This window comes from Anguilla anguilla, chromosome 18, assembly GCF_013347855.1.
Source record: "Anguilla anguilla isolate fAngAng1 chromosome 18, fAngAng1.pri, whole genome shotgun sequence".
Taxonomy (NCBI): Eukaryota; Metazoa; Chordata; class Actinopteri; order Anguilliformes; family Anguillidae; genus Anguilla; species Anguilla anguilla.
In genome coordinates this window covers 14,673,696-14,696,674 of record NC_049218.1, presented here as the reverse complement: position 1 = coordinate 14,696,674, position 22,979 = coordinate 14,673,696, and the positions used below count along the sequence as shown (strand labels likewise).

The 22,979-nt window shown below is 44.4% G+C and overlaps 2 protein-coding genes across 2 annotated transcripts in view; both read right to left on the bottom strand.

The window, feature by feature from the left end:
• LOC118218189 (phosphofurin acidic cluster sorting protein 1-like) overlaps nucleotides 1–14,758 on the bottom strand; it is a 129,594-nt gene extending 114,836 nt beyond the window's left edge. Inside the window, exon 1 of the mRNA XM_035400673.1 lies at nucleotides 14,484–14,758. Coding sequence (XP_035256564.1) covers nucleotides 14,484–14,494 — 11 coding nt within the window. The 5' untranslated portion in view covers nucleotides 14,495–14,758. The remainder of the gene's footprint in view (nucleotides 1–14,483) is intronic.
• Nucleotides 14,759–15,958: 1,200 nt separating this feature from the next.
• On the bottom strand, nucleotides 15,959–22,755 carry npas4l (neuronal PAS domain protein 4 like). The gene is given in 10 exon segments (XM_035400933.1): nucleotides 15,959–16,734; nucleotides 17,339–17,751; nucleotides 18,052–18,897; nucleotides 19,034–19,175; nucleotides 19,689–19,798; nucleotides 19,953–20,211; nucleotides 20,410–20,509; nucleotides 20,634–20,761; nucleotides 21,021–21,232; nucleotides 22,547–22,755. Coding segments are annotated over 10 exon segments (2,352 nt in total). The 5' UTR covers nucleotides 22,660–22,755; the 3' UTR covers nucleotides 15,959–16,705.
• Between the last annotated feature and the right edge of the window lie 224 nt (nucleotides 22,756–22,979).

The window sequence follows — 22,979 nt, the reverse complement described above, 5'->3', positions numbered from 1 at the left end:
CTTATTGTAGTTACAGGAGTCGGCCAGTGTGTGCGGTGCACCCCTTTCTAATTGAGAGCACCTGGGGGTAAACCCTATAATAAGGAAGCCCCCAGTGCTTTCTGGGCCGCTTTTCTCTTTCTTTCTCACTCTGTTCCAGGTAATCCTGCACCAGGTCTGGCGGTTGGACGGCCCGCGGGTTTTTCCCTTCACCCTCTTTTATTCACAGGTTTTGCGTTGTACATTCACATCCCATATTTGCACACGCGCATCCACACACATTTAATACAAATACCCTACATTTCACTCATACATGTATCACTGTTTTCGTCTTAATAAATAATTCCTTTGTTTAAAAGTATACCTTGTTGTGTTGTCTCAAAAGTAAAATTATAATTTCAAAATAGTATTCATTTTAGCATTTGTGACTTCAACCAGACAGACTCAGACTTCAACCAGTCATTGCATGCAAAGTATAAGCAACAAAGTACTATACATGACATAGCATTAATATGTCCCAAACATTATGGCTCCCTTAAATATGGGGGTATGTATAAAAAGTGCTGTAAATTCTCCAAGGTGAAACCAAAGTGTATATAAATACCCTTAAATAAAAGCTGAGAATTTCTACTTTACCCACAAGTGAATAGGCTGATTACAAATCTAAAATTGCCTGAGTTCTTCTGTGGTATTTCATTCCCTAAACATGAATGAATAACCCACATACTTCCTCAGTAAATCAAACACTTCAAAGATGAAAGAAGACAGCAAATCTTCTAAAAAAAAAAAAAGCTGTATTAACCGCATTTCAGTGGGCAATCATTTATTGTTTTAAAAAGTTTACAGGTTTTAAATGTTTAAAGAAGGCTGAACTGTGCAGTTAGTGCATTTTGATGAAAAATATTATTTATATTCTGTTATTCAGAATCTGGGAGAGCTCCTGCAGCAACATCTATGTGTGTGTGTGTGTGTGTGTGTCTCTTATTCAGCACAATGGAGAACTCCCTGAGGAGCATCCATGTGTGTTTTTTCAGCACCGTGGAGAGCTCCTACAGCAGCATCCATGTGTGTTTTTTCAGCACCATGGAGAACTCCTACAGCAGCATCCATGTGTGTTTTTTCAGCACCATGGAGAGCTCCTACAGCAGCATCCGTGTGTGTGTTTTCACAACCATGGAGAGCTCCTGCAGCAGCATCTGTGTGTGCTTTTGTTCAGAACCATGGAGAGCTCCTGCAGCAGCATCTGTGTGTGCTTTTGTTCAGAACCATGGAGAGCTCCTGCAGCAGCATCTGTGTGTGCTTTTGTTCAGCACCATGGAGAGCTCCTGCAGCAGCATCTGTGGGTGCTTTTGTTAAGGCACCATGGAGACCTCCCGCAGCAGCAAGGAGGAGGAATACCTTTCATTTGCACAGGGATGCAACTGCACAGAAAAATATATCAGGGAAAAAAATGTGAGGACTGGGGGGTTTGGACATAGGGGTTTGTTTGGGAAACGCAAAGACAGGGTAACCTCATCACGCTTCTTCACCTTCCTCTTCAATTTCTTTAACAGCTTTTATCTTTTTTATCACCTCTCTTTCCATACGACTCCTGGACACAGTCAGGGGTTGCTTCGCCAGAATTCCAGCCACTGTACCGAGAGCTTCAACTGCAGGCTCCAATATCACAAATATGTGTAAGTATATTTTCAAACAAATAAATAAATAAATAAATTCACTCAAGTTAAGCCAGTTCTGTCCAAGGACAGGATTACTCTGGAGAAAGCAGTTGATGGGTGTGTCGCTGCAGGTGAGAACATGAATTTTAATAGGCTGTCCAGCTGTCCTCAAGATGAGGTCACAGACACAAATAAACAGTCCCTAAACACTGAAGGCACCCCCGGCTAACCTCCTGCCCCTCCCTCTCAGGGCATCACGGTGACAGACCAGGGCAGCAGAACAGAGGCAGGCTGACAGGTGACGGAACGGGAGCGATCGTCTGTGACTCTCAGGGGGCGGTTACTCAGACCGGTGACTGCTGTGTAAATGAGCTGTGAGGCGCGTGGGGGCAGCGGGACGTCCCGCGGCGGTTAAGTGCTTCAGACAGACTCCTCAGGGGAATCAGGGGCGGTAAAACCGCTACTGGAGAGACTCCCTCACACCCCTCCTGCCCCTCCTCGCTCCACCCCCGGGCTGTATACAGCAGCCCATTCATACAGCTGATTAATGCAGCATCTTCACTTCTCTAGGGGCTAAAGCATCCAACACAGGCAAAGCTACTTAAACTCAGCAACTACAGGAAAGAGCAGCAACACTCTCAGGTCCAGCAAGAAATGCCAAAATACACTGTACTGTTAGCATATGTGCCAACATAAATATAATACGCAAATGCATTATAATGTTACACATATAGCACTGTAGGGCCTAGAAGAGTCGAAAATTCAGACTGTTTCTTGTAGATGAAGAATTTCCACATTTCCTGTAACCTTACATCCCCATTGAAGAGGGTTTTTATCCTCTGAACTGCATGAATATGGATGCTCAGGAACAGGAAGCGTCAGATTAATAAGCATTGACAGAGGCTCTGATGCATGTGGGGAGTTATCAAAGGAGGCATGCTAATACAATTACAGCACACTACTGCTGCTGCTGCACGCAAAATACACACACACACACACACACACACACACACACACGCATATGCACACACACACACGCACACACACACACAGGCATATGCACACACACACACACACACACACACACACACACGCATACGCACACACACACACATGCATATGCATACACACACACACACACACAGGCATATGTACACACACACACACACACACACACATGCATATGCACACACAAACACAAACACACACACACACACACACACACACGACCCCAGTATATTTTCGGGCAGTATCACCCTGTTGGCATCCACATAGCCTCACGAGTGACTATGAATGTGTTCCCTGCTTACCGCTGTAAGTGTTGCAGAGCATTCATTCTGCCACAGCACATTCCTAAAGGAGGCAGCTCAGGACAGACAGAGGATGGAGGTCAGCGACTGGTTTTCCATTACAAAACAAACACACATTTAACACCGACATCTCCTCAACGCTGAAGCTGAAGAAGACCCCAGCACCACCTGAGCAAATCAATCAACCAGCCAACCAATGAATACACCACCTGAGTTACTCAATCAACCAAACAACCAATCAGCGAATCAATCAAGCAGCCAACCAGCAAATCCACCGGCACGTTCACAAGCTCTCGCTGCTCAGCAGCTGAAGATCTAAGCCCTTAACGTTTCCACGCAGGTGTGTTTACAGAGGGAAGCATTCAGCAATGAGGGAGTTGAAGGAGAAAGCCTGATCAATCCCTCGTTCGTTTCGGCGTTCTTGCGGCTCTCTCTCTCTGTTGTGTAAACTTATTTGTTTGCTTGTGGCCGAAGAGGCGATCTCGTACTTCTCGACGCAGTGTCTTCCCCCCCCCCCCCCCCCACGCTGCCAAGCACCGCTTCGGCTAAGCACCTGCTTTCATCTCCGACGAGCTGAAAAACCCTCCAAGGTTACAAGCGTAGCTTTATGCACCTGTTTTTCTTTTACTAGCAGTCTGTGGTAAATGGCTGTAAACTGCACTGATAAGCACCGGGCCCCAGATCCCCACTAACAGCCTCCATCCTGCTATTACCTGACCTTAGAAAAGGCGCCATTATTCCTAAGAACAGAAGGACACAATCTAACCCCCATCACAAAAGATCTGTGCAGTAAAACCAAAAATTCAAGCATCACACTAGTGAGGAACACAAAATGTTTGTTTAGAGATTCAGATATTTTTGGGAGAGATTATAAATATTTCATAAAACAGCGCTGTGGAAAACAAACTACTGTATTCTCATGAGAGCGAGGAGTGGAGTATTCTGTAACCCAGGACTACTGCACACATATTCATCCACATTCAATTCACTTACATGCAATCCAACCAATAAAGTTAATATGAATATGAAAGTTAATGTGAATATCATCATTTTAGTCTATGCAACAATGATGATATCCAATTATCATATCAAAATCAAAATGTAATTCTAACACTTTAGTTTAATAACAGACAGTCACAGAAGCAATATGAACATGCCATCACAAAAAGTGCTCATATTTTATTGTATTTTTCTATGTCAACTCAACATCCATCGCAATCTTTTTGCTGGTAAGGCGTTTGACTCAGACCTGAGTTGAGAAGTTCCAGTAATCCTCAGGTCACTCAGAGATCAAGAGGTGAAAAGTTCAGAATTTTAATTTGTAAGCAGTGATGACAGGAGATTTGGGACTGTCTGCAAGTATTGACTGCGGACTAAACACTAACGTGTTTATTGATGTGCAGATCTCTCACATTCTGAGCAATACTTTGTAAGCAGATGGTTAGACATCCCTTCCAAACACACACACATTCACATTCATAGGCACACACACACACACACACACACACACACACACACACACAATTCATACTCTCGCTCACACACACACACACACACGCACATAAACACATAGTACACAAATACAGCATACACACACACACACATTCACAAAAACACAGCATGCATGCACACACACACGCAAACACACACGTACGCACATAAACACACAGTACGCACACACAGCATACACAAACAGACACACACACACACACACACACACACACACACACACATGCGTGCGTGCACACACACACACACACAAACACACAGTATGCCAGACTGTGGCTATGTACTGTGACTGACGTCACACAGGCTGGCATCAGACAGTCTGCACTGTGCGCATCTCCACACAGCGGAGGGCACCTGGGCCCCTTAGCTTGAGCATGCAGAGAGGTGGGAGTACCAATGAGCCAAGCAAAGCACAGAGTCCTCCAGCAAAGCCCTATAAACTAGCGCACATTCAGACCCGCTTTTTAATAGGGAAGCACGGGGCGCCGATTAAGCTGGGCCTGAGAAAATATGCCAGGTGGCCAGAGGTATTTATTGCATTTTTATTCCTCCTTTGTTCTGCTTTTCTTTTTTCTGTGCGTATGCTGGGTTACCAAGCATATTTCATAATGAAAGATTCATAAAAAAGTGTCTTCTCCACTAACCAGAAAGCAGTGACCTTTAAATAAGCTCTTTAGGAACACTGCTCTGAAGAAGGTGTCTGGAAGACTCCATTTCGGCTCTGATCTGCTCTCCAAACACGCAGCAGTCCCTCACCTCCACGCCTGCTCCTGCCAGTTCATTTTCTGGCTTTTATCTTGTTCAATTATTACTGATATTAATACAGGCTTTGATAAGCTATTCAGTTCGCACCAGACCAAAGGCTGCAAGGGATGTATTAATTCTGACAAAACACCATTTCTTCCAACCTACAAAACACAAGAGTAGATCTTACTACCAAAAAGAAAAACCCTTGTTTTACAAAAACAACAAATTTGCCTCAAGAACCTAATGTCCACATCAAATTTATTGAATTTAAATAAATATGTAAATATTCAATTATCTATATCTCAAAGTTCAATCAAAGACCAGGGGGATTGGACGTATAATGAGTTGCCCATCGATCCACTGGTGTAGTGCTAGTGTACGGTAGGCAATAACATTCATATTCAAACCTGCACACAATATCATTCCACAGGCAGCATGGTGATTCCTAAAATGCTGAACTATCACATGTTCTTAAGACTCTGGGGAGAAACCTTCGTTTTCAGGAAGAAAATGAAAGTATGAGACTTTTACCCTGGAAAAGGAGTGTGTTCTGTTTATGCTCTTGAGCATGTGCTGGAAATCCAACTATGAGAACAGCCTTATAAAAGAGACACACACATACACACACACACACACACACAAACAAGTTACTATCACACAGCTCTGAAGATCAGTTTTAAAGGAGTCTTATCACTCCTCCTGCCTGTAGAAATCTATATTTTTATAGCACTATTACAGACTAATGAATTAAAAGACTATTCCTCTTAATTCATTAACCTTTATTTATGCAGGATAAGTTGACTGAGCACACATGCTCTTTTACAGAAACTCCCAGTGAATGCTTCCCCCCCAGGTAGCATGTCTTTGGATTGTGGGAGGAAACCAGAGTACTTCAACCGCAATTTCAAAAGGCACATGTTTCATACGGAACAAATATGCAGATGTGTCCAGTTAATTAGATTTGTTATTTCACAGTAAGGTGCTCAAAGTAGACAGGCATACGCTCTGTTTTCCTTTCTCACTGATGTAAGTGAGGGGGCTTTGAGTGGATAATGGATCCTCTGTACTTCGCCTCACAGCACGGGTCCAGAGGAGAGGGGGTCAGGCTTTCACCAACGCCTACTTTATCCTCCTGCCTCCGCTGTGTATTTCAGTTTGAGTGTGAGTGTGTGTGTGTGTATTTCAGAAGGTCCTCACATATTAGGATGAGCTGAGCAGAGGACAACACACACACAAACACACAGACAGACACAGAGACACACACACATACACACACACACACTGGATGGATACATCAGCAATAGCACCTCTGAGAAGTTGGTGCGCGCAGCGAGTGCCAAAGGTCAGAGCTCAATGTCCTTCACTGTCCCAAAGCAGGGATTAGAGCACAGACAGCCAAGATGATCTAATCAGGGGACTGTTTAATATTCACACAGTACAGGACCAACACCGAAAACAGGAAGCAGACTGCGGCCCAACTTCCTTCTTCCTGCAAGAAATTATTCTTATTTCTGAGAATAATAATAGCAATAATAATAATTACAACACTGCTTTTATTTTTTTTAAATTATTATTATTATTATTATTATATTATTATTATTAGCATGTACATCTTTAGAAATGCTGGATTTTAATGGTATAATTTTATTTAATATAAACAAAAAAGATTTCACACTGACATTCTTGATGCAGTCAGTCTCTATCAACCATTACAGGAACTATTGAATAAACAAACCAATTCACAGGTCTGGTTACACTTCAGACCTGTGAAATTTTACACAGGAAAGCAATTAACATAGATAAGAAAAGAGTTCCAGCTCTGCGAGACATCTCTGATTGATTGGTTTACTAGTGTGATGGTGAGCATAAGCATGTAGGCAGTACTGGATATGAGACATGAAGCTGATTAACTGGTCCTAAAGATGAGAGCATCAGCACGTTACACCCTCCCCACACCAGGCCATACATTTCTATCTTATTGAGTACCACTACAGCAATACTAATATGTCAAAATAAGTGTAAAGGCGACTGTTAAATTATATTTTTGGACAGGCCTGAGTTCTTTCATCACGGAGGTATCCAGGGTGGCCTGTACACACACACACACACACACACACAGATGCCACATAAAGAGGAGCAGAGGAAAAAGCGTCCCACCTTTCTGCTTATTTCATGCTTTTCCTTTTTTTTCTTTTTACAACCAGCATTAGTACTGCGTACGTATTTGTGATTTGTGCAGGCCCGAGTTTCATTTCAAGGTTTCGTTTCAACATTCCAAGGTTCCAAACAAATAACAAAGCTCAGCCATTTGCAGTAAAATGCTTCAGGAAGCTAATCTTCCCCACTGAATCTTCCCACAGTCCATAAGCACCTCTTCATTTAGTCGGGAATGTAATTAATGGTGTAATGCAAAACAGAGCAAAACACCACACAGATCCAGTGCATCACATGTCCTCCTAAAGAATTCTGATTAAACGAGGTATGAAACCTTGGCCAGGTGAAATTGGCTTTGAAATGCAATAGTAAAATGGCTCATTTTTTAAAACGAGTCCACTCCCTACTGCAACATCAAACAGGAGGAAGGGGCTGAAATGTTTTTTTGACCAGCGGTCATGCCAGTGAAGGAGAATGGTCATGGATCAATAAACACAAAAAAGCTCCCGTGTTTGGGGGATGACATGCTGGCTCATGGACTCACCAGCCTGGCCATTAAAGGTAACTTTAGCTGAACTCCATAGAATTGAAGGACGACAGACAGACAGACATATAGATAGACAGACAGAGACAGAGGCAGTCAGACAGACAGACAGACAGACAGACAGGCAGACAGGCAGACAGAGACAGAGGCAGTCAGACAGACAGACAGACAGACAGACAGAGACAAACAGGCAGACAGACAGGCTGGTAGACAGGCAGACAGACAGAAACAGACAGGCAGAGAGATAAACAGACAGGCAGGCAGACAGAGAAACAAACAGACAGAGAGACAGACAGGTAGAGAGGCAAACAGACAGGCAGAGAGACAGGCAGGCAGAGAGGCAGAGAGACAGGCAGACAGACAGGCAGTGTTTGAGGGCGCCCAAACCCAAGCAGAGGGCATTGCTCACAGTTCAGGTTCTGCTCTAAATGGCAGAGTCACAAACATCCCCACACCAGAGCAGATTAGCCAGAGCTGTTTTTCTTTTTAACTAAGACTTCATGACATTTTCGTTTTAAATCAAGGCGAGCACTGGGAGAGATAAAATGGGATTACTCACTATTGAGAGCGGAACAGCTCCCTCACCATACAAATAAATAGAAATGTATATTATCATGGAATGCACAATATAAATGTGTGTATGAAGGCACCAGTCATCTTCCCCCCAGTGTGTGTGTGTGACCTTAATAGTCCCTTCCCATGTGAACTCCGGCAGGTGGAGATAGCACCAGCCCTCCCTGCTCACCTGGGCAGCAAGAGAACTCCCCGCCACATTCACCATGACAGGTAGTACAGGCAAACTCACCATATAACAGGTATTACAGGCCAACTCACCATATAACAGGTATTACAGGCCAACTCACCATATAACAGGTATTACAGGCAAACTCACCATATAACAGGTATTACAGGCAAACTCACCATATAACAGGTATTACAGGCAAACTCACCATATAACAGCCATTACAGGTATTCTCTCCATATGACAGCTATTACAGGTAAAAGGCCATAGTGCTTTGACTGCATCATCCTCCCTCCAACATTCTAATGCAGGAGGCACCCAGGAAAGAATATAAAAGCTCACTATTCAGTCAGGGGGGCATCAAAGGGGTGTGGGGCGTTAAGAAAAGCAAAAACAAAGTGAAGAGGTGTTTCCTGCATCTGAGTGGCAGCTACAAGCCCTGTCCCTGAGAGCTGTCCACAGAGCAGAACTGAAACGTGTTTTCTGTGCTGTGAAGCATCATATAAGAGCTAAAGATCCTTATTCTGCATTCACACTGTCACGCTCATCAGGCCTGTGGCTGAATCCTGCTTCTCCAACCCCTGTCAGTCAGGGTGCTGGAGAGAGTGGAACTCCCCACTCAGGAAAAACAAACTCCGACTGGAGACTCTGAGGAAAATAATGAGCAATACAAAATTCCCATAAGGTTCAAAGTGCCTCAAGAAAATTATAGGGTCAGGTATCTTCAGGAAAAATTATCACAGCTGTGCTTCCATTCTGAATGAATCCCTTGGACAATTACAATTATTATGTAATTGCAGTATCGTGGACAGTAGGTGATTAATTTCAACATGATGTAATGTGCATGTATGAAAATGACCCTTCGCTGAATCATAACCCATCCTTACACTGTGAACCAGCGGCAAGGCAAGGCTGTCACTGGGCAGTGTCTGATTCCTCACTTCAGCTCCTAATCACACACTCTCCAAAGGACTGCATTATAAATACCTTATGGGCTGTTATGCCCAGTTTTAATGAATGAAGACTCGGCACCAAACATTGATTTTGATGCAAGACATTGATGCAATTTTGAAAAGCATTCTTCACTTAAGAAAAACACCATCCTGCCAACAGCGGGGTGGTGTGTGTTTATGTGTGTGTGTGTGTGAGTGTGAGTGCGTGTGCATCCGGCACCCTAAATAAATCCTGGGAATCAGAAAATATTTCCCATCGTCTCCACGCTCACACATTTCCCAAAAATTCCAGAAATGAAGCGAATATACCACATACAGCAGGCTCTATAAACACATACAGCAGGTTCTATAAACACATGAATCATACTTACACAGAAAGAGCTGCTGTTTAGCAGATGAATAATCACTCATTTCCCCCCACAAGCACAGAATTAACTTATTATTCAATTTCCTTTAGCAACATTACAGTACAGTGAATTGCAAGGCTGAAAAATGTAACCTAAAACTAAAACAAACGAAAACTAAAATGAATACAAACTTATTTTTCATTCCTGAAGGTCTTCCCTTGCCAGTATGAAAGCCCTGAAAGAGCTGATCTATTCAAGAGCAGCTCTGCATTAATTCACAGAGCAAAGAGTGGAGGTTAAATGTGTGTCGGCCTTGGAGGGCAAGAGAGGCCGACGGTCATTACTCAGATTAATGTGCGTTAAACACAGACTCTCCAGGAGCCTCAACACTGCTGCCTCAACACAGCCTACAGACACCAGCATGTTCTGTACACATGTTATATCAATCTATTACAAGTAGGTTTCTGCTAATGTGCAGATCATTCCATACCAACAAATAAACAAATACATAAATAAATACACTAGGACTGGAGCTTGAAATCCCAGCTATTTTCCTTCAACAAAATCATCCATGGCAATGATGTACAGGAACAGGGAGGGGGAAAAAAAAAAAGAAAAAAAAAACTTCTTAAAAATGTGAAATGTGCCACTGAGGCGTGCTGTGTGTGTTATAATTATAATCTCTGAATTACAACAAGCTGTTAATTGCTCTTAATAAGACACTTTTCATGTCTGAAGGATTCAGCCTCTTAAGGGTAGAAATATCTAATTCATATACCAGATGTTTGTGTTGTACGTCAAACTAAAAAAACATCCAAACCGATCGGTGACCATTAGCAACACTGTAAACACTCTCGCCACCCAATACAAAAGAAGAGTCTATCGGTTTACAGCAGTGCAGAAGAGCAGAGACTGAAATGGTGTCCTTCAGGGTGAGGTCACTGGAGCACAGAATAAGCTGGAGACCATCAGAGTAAAGCCCTCAAACCTGAGAGGATCTTAAATGCACACACACACACAGGTACACGCAGGCACACGCAGGCACACACAGGCACACGCTCTCACACACGCACGCACACACACACACATGCACACCCATGCACACACAGGCACACAGGGGAGCTTCAATCTCTTCACAAAGCTGTGAGTCTGTCAGGCGTATTGACAACAGAATGAAAGGGTTGACCGACTCGCCACATCGGGGGTAATTTTGAAGACGCTGTCGCTGAAGTGACATTCCGGCTGATTGGATTTCACCAGCGAGCCCCCTGTTCCTAATCCAGCCTCCCTGGTGCTCATTGGCAGGACAGAATAGCCCACTCCTCACCCCCTTCCCTGCCCCGTTCGGCGAGGAGCCGGATCGCGCCTTACTCCGTCTGCTCTCACCTCCTCCTTTTCTTTCAGAGAAAAATAACGCCGCACATAATTTCAAACACGTTACAGTGCTGCTCTAACACTAGCAGTGGAATTCAGCACAGGTTCCATTGATGCCTGAAGCCATGTCCTGCAGAATTCCCTTACTGATGCAGAACTGTGGGACTAAAATTCCCTGTGCTAATGCAGAACTGTGGGACTAGAATTCCCTGTGCTAATGCAGAACTGTGGGACTAGAATTCCCTGTGCTAATGCAGAACGGTGGGACTAGAATTCCCTGTGCTAATGCAGAACTGTGGGACCAGAATTCCCTGTGCTAATGCAGAACTGTGGGACTGGAATTCCCTGTGCTAATGCAGAATTGTGGGACTAGAATTCCCTGTGCTAATGCAGAATTGTGGGACTAGAATTCCCTGTGCTAATGCAGACAGACAAGGGGTCGCAGTGAAAATCGAGGTTTCCATCCCTGCTGAGCACCGTCGCTGGGATCCAGAACAGTTAACTGCACCGTCAGCAGAAAACCCACCTCCTTTAGTGAATACCCATAAAACAATCCAGCTTTACAAACTGAAATGACACGAACATAACCTGTGAAAGTCATTCTCAATCTTGTGAGTTCTGGTACACCCATTTGTGCTTTATAAGGAGAATTGGAAAACATAAATTGCATCGCACAAACACACTGCTCCACTGCCATGCTGTTACACCCACACATTTCTTCACCGGAGTCAGTTAACCCGTATTTTAGGCTCTGTAGGGTGGGTCATGGTCATTAAGAGGTTTTCCAAGTGTGGAAAGTTCCGGACCCCCCAGGCTGTAGCATAGCTGTGAGTCTTAAAATCAGCACGGGCAGAAAAATAATAAAAAAATGTCATTCTATAATTAGATTAATTTCAGCTTCTCTAGGAGACCTAGAGTGTCACCTGCATCCCTGCGCAACCCATTCCTGCACGAGTGGCAGGGTGACTCCAATTCAACATTCATTTGCATTTGAAAAATCCCTTTATTAAACTACTGCCTCCGGTACAAAGGTCTGTTTATGATATATGCAGCAAAACACTAAAGTTTCTCATCAGAAAGAAAAAGATTCAACATGAAATGAGAGCTTTCTGCAAACAAGCCTAGCTGGAGAGTTTTGGCAGAACGGGGTGTCTTAGGTCTGCTTGTTTAAACTGTACACACTGGACGCACAGAGCTCTGCCTTCAGGAGAACAGACAGACAGACGCATCATCATCTAAACCCTACACAGTAAAATGCCTAGTGTTAATTCAACTCTTAACAGATAACATTTGGTCCCATTCTGGAATGTGGTCAGACAGACAGACAGATAGATAGATAGATAAATTCCAGTCTTCAGAAAACTCCTTTCCACCCACATTCTAGCCCAGAAGAGCACTGTTAAATCACATTTGCACTGCTGTGTCACTGAAATTGGCCAAATACAAATTCTTCACTTCCACCTGAGACCCTGTTGTTTCAAATCAGCAATACCAAATTCAATTTAAAGTATTCTGTCTCACCACAGAAAATAAACAATATTTTTTATAATATGGCACCATAACACAGAATGCTGCAAGGAAGGGGGTGAGAGAGAGAGGGAGAGAGAGAGATTTCAAACCACAGAATGCAGCATGGAGGAGGCATAAATATTTTATTATTTTCCATTTTTGTATTAAACATTTTAAATATTTTAAAGGTGGAGGGGGCTCTCTTGTTAGTCGTTTACACTGAGTTTGTAAATGTTGTATGTAAACAATTAAAGACACACGATCCTTTCTGGCCTTGATCGATGCGCCTGCGTCCATCACATCGCCCAGGGGAAATTATCGCTACTTCTCGCGACGCCCAGATAGCCCACGCGCAAGATTTCTGCGCAAAAGGCGTTTCAACATGAGTTATCACAAGAAGGCATATCAGACAGATTATTTATAACCTCGGTCTTCAGCGGTGATAGCTCTTAATTAAAGTGCCAAAATAATCACTGCCATAGTGTCTGCTAAATTGTGAATATGATAGGAAATCAGTTTATCCCAGTTTTTTTTATAACACCCACCTCCCTTTCCTGTGTATGAATGCTCGTAGTTCATGGCCCAATCGCGGTCAGTGAGGAGTCTGAGGACGACTTGCATCACAAGCTCGGAGTAATTCTCGTACCTTTGAACACGTTCAAATCCGGTTCTCTTCAATAATTAAATACATTGATAGGTAATATAAGTACACTGCAACAACGCCGTGTGTAACAGCATCAACAAAATAAAATAAAAAATTTGCATTTTCGATAAACGCTCACATCATGCTTTTTCGTCAGTCATTTGAAATGAACACAGTGCATAATTTAGAGTTTGAGAGAAGACCAATGCTAGTGCCGTCTCGCTAACAGTTCTTTGGATGAATCGTTATTGTCCTTCACCGGGGGCAGTTTCATGAAACGCAGCTGTTTATAAATAGCCCACAGAGCTACAAAACAAATTCTACAATTGTTGTGTGTACTTCATCAGAGCTTTGAGTTCATTTCAAAACCTCGTCTTCGATCTACATCTTCTGAATTAGTCACTCAGATTTAGCTGCATTTATTAGTGACTCATAATGCGTGTGTATTCGACATCTAAGGTACAAGTCTTGGGCCTGGCGCACCTGGTAGCCTGCATGATGATGTGAAACAAAACCTTCGGCTATGCTGCAATCTTCCCACATGTACAATAATGAAATCCTTTGATTTAGCCAATAGCCCCATCTGGCGATAGAGTGTTGTCCCATAAGAGGCGCGCTGCTTTTCACTCGCACGCAACTGACAAATACTCGGGCCAATCCAGGGTCTGTACGACCGTCAGTGTTGCAGAGAGAAAAAGCCTGCGAAACAATATTGGGCTTTCTCTGAAATCCATTTCCATCACCAACCAAAACAGACCGCCCACCGCCAGGTAAACGCACAGCAGTTGAAAAGATTTACTTAGTTTTGACACACGGAAAAACTGTATCATGTTCAGTAAGGTTTAGGTCAGCGATAATGTGGCATCTGAAGCAGTTTCCTCAGCTGCTTCCGTGAGTAAACGAGGTCTTAAAAAGTTTCTTGGTCTGTTTCTCATAGCCTAAACAAATTCTTGAAAACCACAAACCCTGCCTGTCTATTCATAAATATTCTACGGCGAATACATTTGTACTCACGTGCAGGGCATGGGCGTTCAGCTGTGCTGTTCATTTCTCCATCAAGGGAAAACAATAATATAGAGAAATGTCCGTCTTACAGTTCACAACGCCATCTATGCGCATCTGACCACTTAGTATTTCTGCGCATGTCTGTCCTCGTGCCTCAATATTTTGTTGAAAACAAGTATGAAATGTTTCAAATTGATAAAACCTGAAAACAATTTACACGTTGAGAGGATTGGGTGAAGAGTGTAAAAAAGAAACCTGCAACTTTTTTCATTTTCATTAATTTACGGGGAGAAATTACATCTGGCCAACCTGGTAGCTTTGCTACAGTCTATAAGAATGAATGAATGAATGAATGAATTGAACACAGCTGGTGAACCAGGCCTGAGCAGCGCCAGTGCTTTCTGTTTCGTTATGTTACAGAACCAGCTGCTTCCTGTTTCATTATGTTACAGAGACCAGCTGCTTCCTGTTTCATTATGTTACAAAAACCGATTGACCTGACATTTTTCAGCTTAATTCAATGTTCAATGTTTTAATTTATTTTCAAGTTTTTTTAAACTCCAAAATAGCATGTTTCCACTGGGAAGACACAAATGACTAAAAGATGATGTAACTAATGCAAACACAGAATCTATCAGACTGTAATGTAAACATACAGTGTAATAGACTCATACAAACAGATGATGAAGGTGAAAAACTGGAATCCGTTGCTCTCTCTGCTGGGGTTTAGCAGACATGCTTGTCCAAAGTGACTTACACAATCGTAATTTCAATTATTATTGTGTTTTAATTTTTGTGCACATGCTCACTTATAGAGCTGTATATTTTACGGACGCAATTCTGGTAAAGTAGCTTGATATACAACATGATACCCTACCTTGGATTCAAACCAGGTTTTCAAAATCAGTTTCCCCATCATTACTGTACACTATACCTTTGCACAAGTCTGGAGAGAAACCTCACACCTCAGTGAATTTTACTCTTGCATAGGGAAGTAAAACTGGATACGTATTTATAGACTAATTCATCATATTTAATTAATTTGGTGGGAATATCCTGAATAATTAGCAATTCACAATTAAATTAATGTGAAATATGCAAGTGTACCACAAGAGGGCATGTTTATGTCAAATGAAATTTAAATGCTTAAACTTAAAGAAGGATATATTTAAATATCATACACCAAATAAACATATGTGAATACTTTACACACCATTGGATTAGTCCAAAGTAGTGTTTCATGCCTGTATGTTCCAGTTATAAAAAATTAGCATAGCATTGAATTCCACCAGATATTTCACACATTTATCTTAAATTCAGTTGTTTTATTATTTTGTGTAAAAAAAATACAAAACATAATGCAAAAATATACATTCAATGTTACTAAAACTACTGGTATAATTAATATCAATACCGACTATAGTTATTCCATAGAAGGGATTGTATTGATACAGCACATATGAGCAAAGGTACAAACAAAACCATTAGTCACTTTACTCTGATAAATAAATACAATGTTCACATTTAAACCTTCAGCAGGACATCTAAGGTCTTCAAAAGATTTGAAATCTATCAAAGAGGTTGATGGTAGATTTCTTTATTTTAAAGGAGAGCGGGACAGTCCACCCACTTTTCAGGTTTCTTACTTCATTCAGTCAGGTTGAAAGCCGAGAGGGTAACAGATGGAGGAGAGACCACAGCTGAGAAGGTACCATGGAGGGGGACGAACCCCCTGTCCGCTTGGGGGAAACGCATATGGGTCGAGAGTCCAAGGCCAATAACGTTAAGCAAAAGGACAATCATTTCAGTTCTATGGAAACAGGACTATAGTGTTTTTTTTCAGTCATATAACAGCACAATAAACTAAGTGCTCAGTCTAACTATTGGGTAACATTACATCCAATAATACATGACAGCTGTATTTTAGCCAAAGCTCAGCTTTACAACAACTGTAAAGACACTACAAAATAGAAATATCATGTCAAAATGTGAGAAAAATTCAGCTAGCAGTACAAAAATATTCATTTTACAGACTTTACCTAGAGGTATTCATTTATCACTGGTTGAATCTTCAACTAAAAACATTGTTTTATTGGGGAGACCTGTCCCCTTTTTTTTTACGGAAACCAGACAATCTGCTCAGTCAATTTCTTCTTTGGACCCAGCGAAGATGCCTTGAGTTGTCATGACAATATGCCATACAAGATCTAGTACTGACACTCAGACTAATTTCAGTACATGGATTCTTCAACAAGTCCATCTGTAAGAGTAAGAGGGGAAAATAATACATGAGGCATGTCTTCTGCATATAGCTGGACCACGTAATCCTCATCACATGTCCAGATCACACAAGACCGGTACCATCATGGTAGTTCACAGTTCACACATGAGTGAGAATTGTATGTGTTCTGACACAGTACAGTATATGTCTGTATGTAGGCTGAGTCGGTAAACCCAGGTTATCTGTATTATGGGTAGGTTGAGCCTGTAGACCCCAGGTTATATGTATTATGGGTAGGATGAGCAGGTAGGCCCCAGTGTTATGTGTATCATGTGTAGGTTGAGCAGGTAGGCCCCAGTGTTATGTGTATCATGTGTAGGTTGAGCAGGTAGGCCCCATGGTTATGTATATTGTGTGTAGGTTGAGCAGGTAGGCCCCATGGTTATGTATATTGTGTGTAGGTTGAGCAGGTAGGCCCCGGGGCTATGTATATTGTGTGTAGGTTGAGCAGGTAGGCCCCATGGTTATGTGTATCAAGTGTAGGCTGAGCAGGTAGGCCCCAGGCTGTGTGTATTGTGTGTAGGCTAAGCCTGTAGGCCCAAGGCTGTGTATTGTGATTGGAGGTAGAATTAGGGTTAATTACCTTGCTGGAGGCTACTGCATGGATACTGGCTGAGTTGATACAACTCATTGCTGTTGCCATGACACCCTGAGGTCAGGGTGCATGGATCCAGTGTGGGGGGTGTGAGGAGCTTGTCCTCCTGGGCAGTGATGAAGACCACTGGACCCTGCGCTTCCAGGACCTCCAGCACACAGGGGGGCCCCAGGGGGCAGGTGGAAGTGGGTCTGGAGTAAGGCGTAGCTTCCCTGCCCGGGACCTGGTCCAGGTGCTTCAGGATGCAATCGATGACGTCCTCATCCAGTATGAGCTCGGGTTTGAGCGAGGTCTGCTGGGAAGGTGGGGATGGGGAAGAGGCCTTGGAGTATGCAGAGGGCAGGCTGAGGGTGGGGCTGAGGATGGGGCTTAGGGTCGGGCTGAGGGTGGGACTTAGGGCAGGGATGGGGGCGGGACTTAGTGCAAGGTTTAAAGTGGAGCTGAGGGCGGGGCTTATGGTGGGGTTTAGGATGTGGGCAGGGTTGAGGGCGAGACTTAGAGAAGGGTTGAGGGTGGGGCTTAGGGCAGGGTTGAAGGTGGGATTTAGGACAGGGTTGAGGGTGGGGCTTAGGGCTGGGGTGAGGGTGGGGCTGAGGGCAGGGTTGAGGGTGGGGTTGAGGGCAGGGGTGAGGGTGGGGCTTAGGGCAGGGGTGAGGGTGGGGCTTAGGGCAGGGTTTAGGCTGTGGGCAGGGCTCTGGCTGTGATACATACGGAAACTGTTGGCCAGGGAGGAGATCTGCTGGGCGAGGATGCCAATCTCCACCTGCTCCTCCTGGCTGTACAGGAAGGGGCTCTCTGTGGTGGGGGAGGGGTCAGGGGTCAGCAGGGCTGTGCTGTGCACAGGCAAGAAGGGACTAGCGCCCCCTGGAGGATGTTCTGGAGGATACGCAGGAAGGCTGAAATCCTCAGGATGGAAAGCCATATCAGACGTGGTTTCGGACAGGAAGTCAGGGACCAGTCGCGCATTAGTGGAGCATGCTGGGAAATCATAGCAGGACTCTGGGGACTGGGAACATGCCACGTCCAGGCTGCTCGGACAGAACGGCGTATCTGAGACCATCTGGAGCAACTGAGGAGGAGAGAAGTGGTGCGAGCTTCCCTGGGGAGGCAGGAAGTCCTCAGCGTAGCTGCATAAAAAGTCAGTGCTCTGGCTCTCAGTCAGGATGGGGAAGTGGGCGGAGTCAGGGCTGATGGGTGGGGTCGTGGGGGAGTGGGTGGAGTCAGGGCTGATGGGTGGAGTCGTGGTGGAGTGGGTGGAGTTAGGGCTGATGGGTGGGGTTGTGGGGAAGTCTCTCAGCGATGTAGGAGCGTTGGTATCCCAGGTGTGATTGGTGTGCTCTGTGAAAGGCACAGCGCCCCTCTTAGCCCAGGGCTCCTCCCCCAAACCGGCTGCCTCTCTCTGTCTTTTACTGCACCTGCTGGCACCCTCGCCCCGCCCCGGGGGGCTGGTAGAACCCAGTGACAGGGGCAGGTCTGGGGGAGACCGACTCAGCACTCCTGGGACAGCAGCACTGGTCTTCTGTCTGAGGAAGCTGGCCTCCACCTCACTGTAAGAAAAGTAATTTCTTCCATCATGATCTTAAAACAATTCTTAAAAACTCAGCTGAAGCTGTGTGTAAAGAAACAGAATATATTTTAGGGTCAGTGTTTTTTTGTTTAATGAGTGCAGCTCGTGATATGCACCTGATGACGTAGTTTGTGCAGCTCACTTCCTGCCTACAAGTCCCAGAATCCCTTGCTGCTCGGACATACAACCACACCCAGGAGAGATCCTTATGCTGCAGCCTCAGCACCATCTCCACAGTGACACCCTTATCTTCCTGCTCTGTAAGACAGATAGAAACACATTAAAGCAGGCAGTATGCTCCAAACGACATGAAAACTAAAAAAAAAAACGAACCACTGGCAAACACATCCGTGAACAGTTCTAAATCTGGGGCGACCTGGGGCGACATAGCTCAGGAGGTAAGAGCGATTGTCTGGCAGTCGGAGGGTTGCCGGTTCAAACCCCGCCCTGGGCGTGTCGAAGTGTCCTTGAGCAAGACACCTAACCCCTAACTGCTCTGGTGAATGAGAGGCATCAATTGTAAAGCGCTTTGGATAAAAGCGCTATATAAATGCAGTCCATTTACCAAATCGATCATTTCTATAACGTCAATGTCCACGATTATTCACCCCCACGCTAACATCTTTATAAACTGCATCACATGATTGCAATGAATGAATTTTCTGATTATATGTGTGAAATTAGTTTTGACAGTGCTTGATCGAGCAAACGGGCTTTCTAAAGGTAAATCTGGCAACAACACAGTGGGCTGGAAAACACATCGACACTCACGCAGTCTCCTGTGTGCAGCTTCACCGATACTGAGGTCATCCGGATGGAGCAGTCCGTACCAGGACTGACCAATCAGCTCCTCTTCAGGGTACCCCAGATGAAACAGGACACTGAGGGAGACAACGAGGGAGGGGCCATGAGGGAGGGGTCAAAGAGGTAATACAACGAGGGAGGGGTCAACTCACAGAAACTGGGAACAGGAGCTGCAGCGTTAGTAATGTGTAAATGAGTGAGGAGAAGTGTGCTCGCCGTGAGAGATCTCACCTGTCAGACATTCGGCGGAAGGTCATGTCCAGCCAGTGGACGCTCTCGAAGTGTCCCAGCATGCTATGGGCATCGCCGTCATGCAGCCGATCGACAGTTGGCATGCACAGCGCGATGAAGGTCTGCCTCAGGTCAGAGGGGGCCTGAGATGATTTTGGGGTGGTCTGGAAACGCCCCCGCACCAGCATGGAGCAGCCACTGCCATCCTGTCTGAGCCGGAAAGGCTTGGAGGTGTGCATCCGACACACGAACGCTCTCTCTGAGAGAAAGAGGAGCAAAAATGAATAAATGAATAAATACTGCACAGAAGCCTAAATGAATAAATACTACACAGAAACCATACTTTTACAGGTTCTTTCAAAGTCAAGGGGTGGCATGCTGTTGTCTCTCTTTGTTTCGTTGTGTGTGTCAGAGAGAGAGAGAGAGAAAGAGAAAGAGAGAGAGAGATGGTTCTCACCTGTTCTTCGGATACTAGCTGCCTCCAGATGGGACCTGACTACCTGCACGTCTGCACTGTCCACCATGTCATAGAAGGTGTCCCCTTGAAGCACATCCACCTGCAGGAACAAGACAAACCAACATGAACTCCATCTAAGGTAAAGATATGTGAAAAAAATATTCTAAAATGCTCTACTTGACTAAGTCACCAAGCCTGTAAAGAGTCCATTTGTTTTTACATACCATTGAGTAGCCCAGATATTCCAGCACATTCTCAGACACATGAATGAGCTTCCCTTCCCTGGTCATGGCCACGACAAAGCCAGGCAGGGCCTGCAGGAAGTCCTCACAGGGCAGGGAAGGTCCGCAACCTTCCACCTGCAGCTCTGATTCAAACAAACAGGAGGAGCAGGAGTGAGCCTGGGTGTTGTACAGAGTAGAGGAGTAATCCTGTACAACACGAGCTCTGATTGTGTGTTGTGTGTGTGTGTGTGTGTGTGTGTGTGGGTGTATGTATATATAGTGAAGTGTTGAGCTGTGTGTGCAGTGCGGTGCTGAGCTGTCTGTGCAGTGCGATATTGTGCTCTGACCTCAGGGGGGTGTTGACCTGTGTGCAGTGGGGTGTTGTGCTCTGTGCTCAGGGAGTTGTTGACCCGTGTGCAGTGGGTGTAGGTGTACCTGGGTAGATGATGGACTTCCTGATGAAGGTGCAGATGGCTGCCATAGAGTGCAGGTAGGACAGCCTCTCGCGCTCCTCCGGCCGGATGGGCAGCAGTCGCCGCATGTTCTGGATCTCTCCGTTGATGTGGTCCCGTCGCGCTTTGGACGCACCTTTAGTGGACCTGTGGAGCACCAGGTTTGGGGCGTCAGGATGACTGGTCTGCTGCAGCAGAGGGTGCAGACGGGACCGGAAGAGAGAAGCAACTACAATACAACCATCACCCCAGTGCCAATAACAACACAGTGTCACTAACAACACAGTCCCACTGACAGCACAGTGCCACTAAAAGCACAGTCTCACTAACACAGTCCCACTGAAAGCACAGTGTCACTAACATTACATTACATTTATTTGGCAGATGCTTTTATCCAAAGTGACATATAATAAGTGCATACCAAAAGTCACTGTAACAACTATAATACACAGGTCTGATAAGGTACAACACTCATTTTGTAGTTATTTGAAGCCACATTAAGCCAGGTTCACAGGGTGAACATTACTCTGACCTAACCTAAGCTAAATCAGACTAGGAGGCATGACAAACTATAACATCAAGACAATGATACAAAGCACAATTAAGTGCTTAGTAACAATACAGTGTCACTAACAACACAGTACCACTAGCAGCACAGCATTAGTAACAGCACATAGCATAGTATCACATAGTCTCACGGCACATAACACAGAGCTCTGCCAATTAGCTTCCAGAGGCTGACAGAGGAAAACATATTTCTGCATCCATCCCTGAAAGCTGGAGAGGATGGCACTGCCACTGAGCCAGAGACACCCTGAGGAAACTGTTTAACACACCAGCCTAAAGCCAGAGAGAAGCACCCTGCTCTTGCAGCTGAGCTCTGAAAGTGAGGAAGAGTCTCAGATCTTTTATAGGCAGTGAGGGAGTGCTCAGAGCCCGTCTGTCTCCTTTATAAAAAGGACATCACAGCTGCCGGCTCCGCGTTACTTTAACAGAGCGATACTGCTGTCCAATCACGCCCAGAAGAGGAGAACGTGGATGCCCGCTTTTTTAAATTCCCTCTCCTTTTCATCTTTATCTCTGGTAGTGCTGTTCAGCCAGCCGAGAGAGTTTCAATCTTAAAAGTCAGAATAAAACATGCGTTTTTGTAAGCTTCCCTTGCTGAGCATTTCTAACTGAAACTAAAGAACAAACAGATTCAGGTCGGGAAAATGCTATAATATAACAATAATACAATATACAGCGGGGCGTTCGAAGGCTGTGTTTGAAACCACAGATTTATCTTTTAAAGTTAGCCCTTGGGATAGATGAAATAGACGGCTACAACGAGAGATGGTTAAACAGCTGTCTCCGTTTTTCATTTTGCGTGTTGCTTCAACAGCAAAGGGCGACATACAACCGCCACAGATAGCGTTGTTATTGCGAAAGACCAGCGATACAACAGGTACCTGTTAAACTGACCTGATTCTTCTGCAGGACACCCTGCGGTTGCTGCACGTTGTGTCGCGATATGACGAACAGGGCAAGAGCTTCGCGCTGACCGGTCTTTTGCAGGACTGGCAGCATGCAGTCATGTTTCTTCGGCTTATAAACAACAAAGAAATTAAAAGAGAGGGGGGTATGCAGGAAGAAAAAAAGTTTTTGTTTCTTTACTGTCGATTCCGCGAAATTTCCAGTGATGCCATGCAATAAATAAAGCTCATCTGCTCATTCCGAAAAAAATAGTTGTTCATTAAAAAAATATATGCGTTAATTGTATAAAATTTTAGAAAATAGTATTTAGGAAAACCGATATTTCAAATAAAATGTTTTACTCGTCGAGATTAAAAACAAGTATATGTCTCAAGATTAGGCACCACCACTCTTCCTCCCATTGGCCTACTGATGTACTACC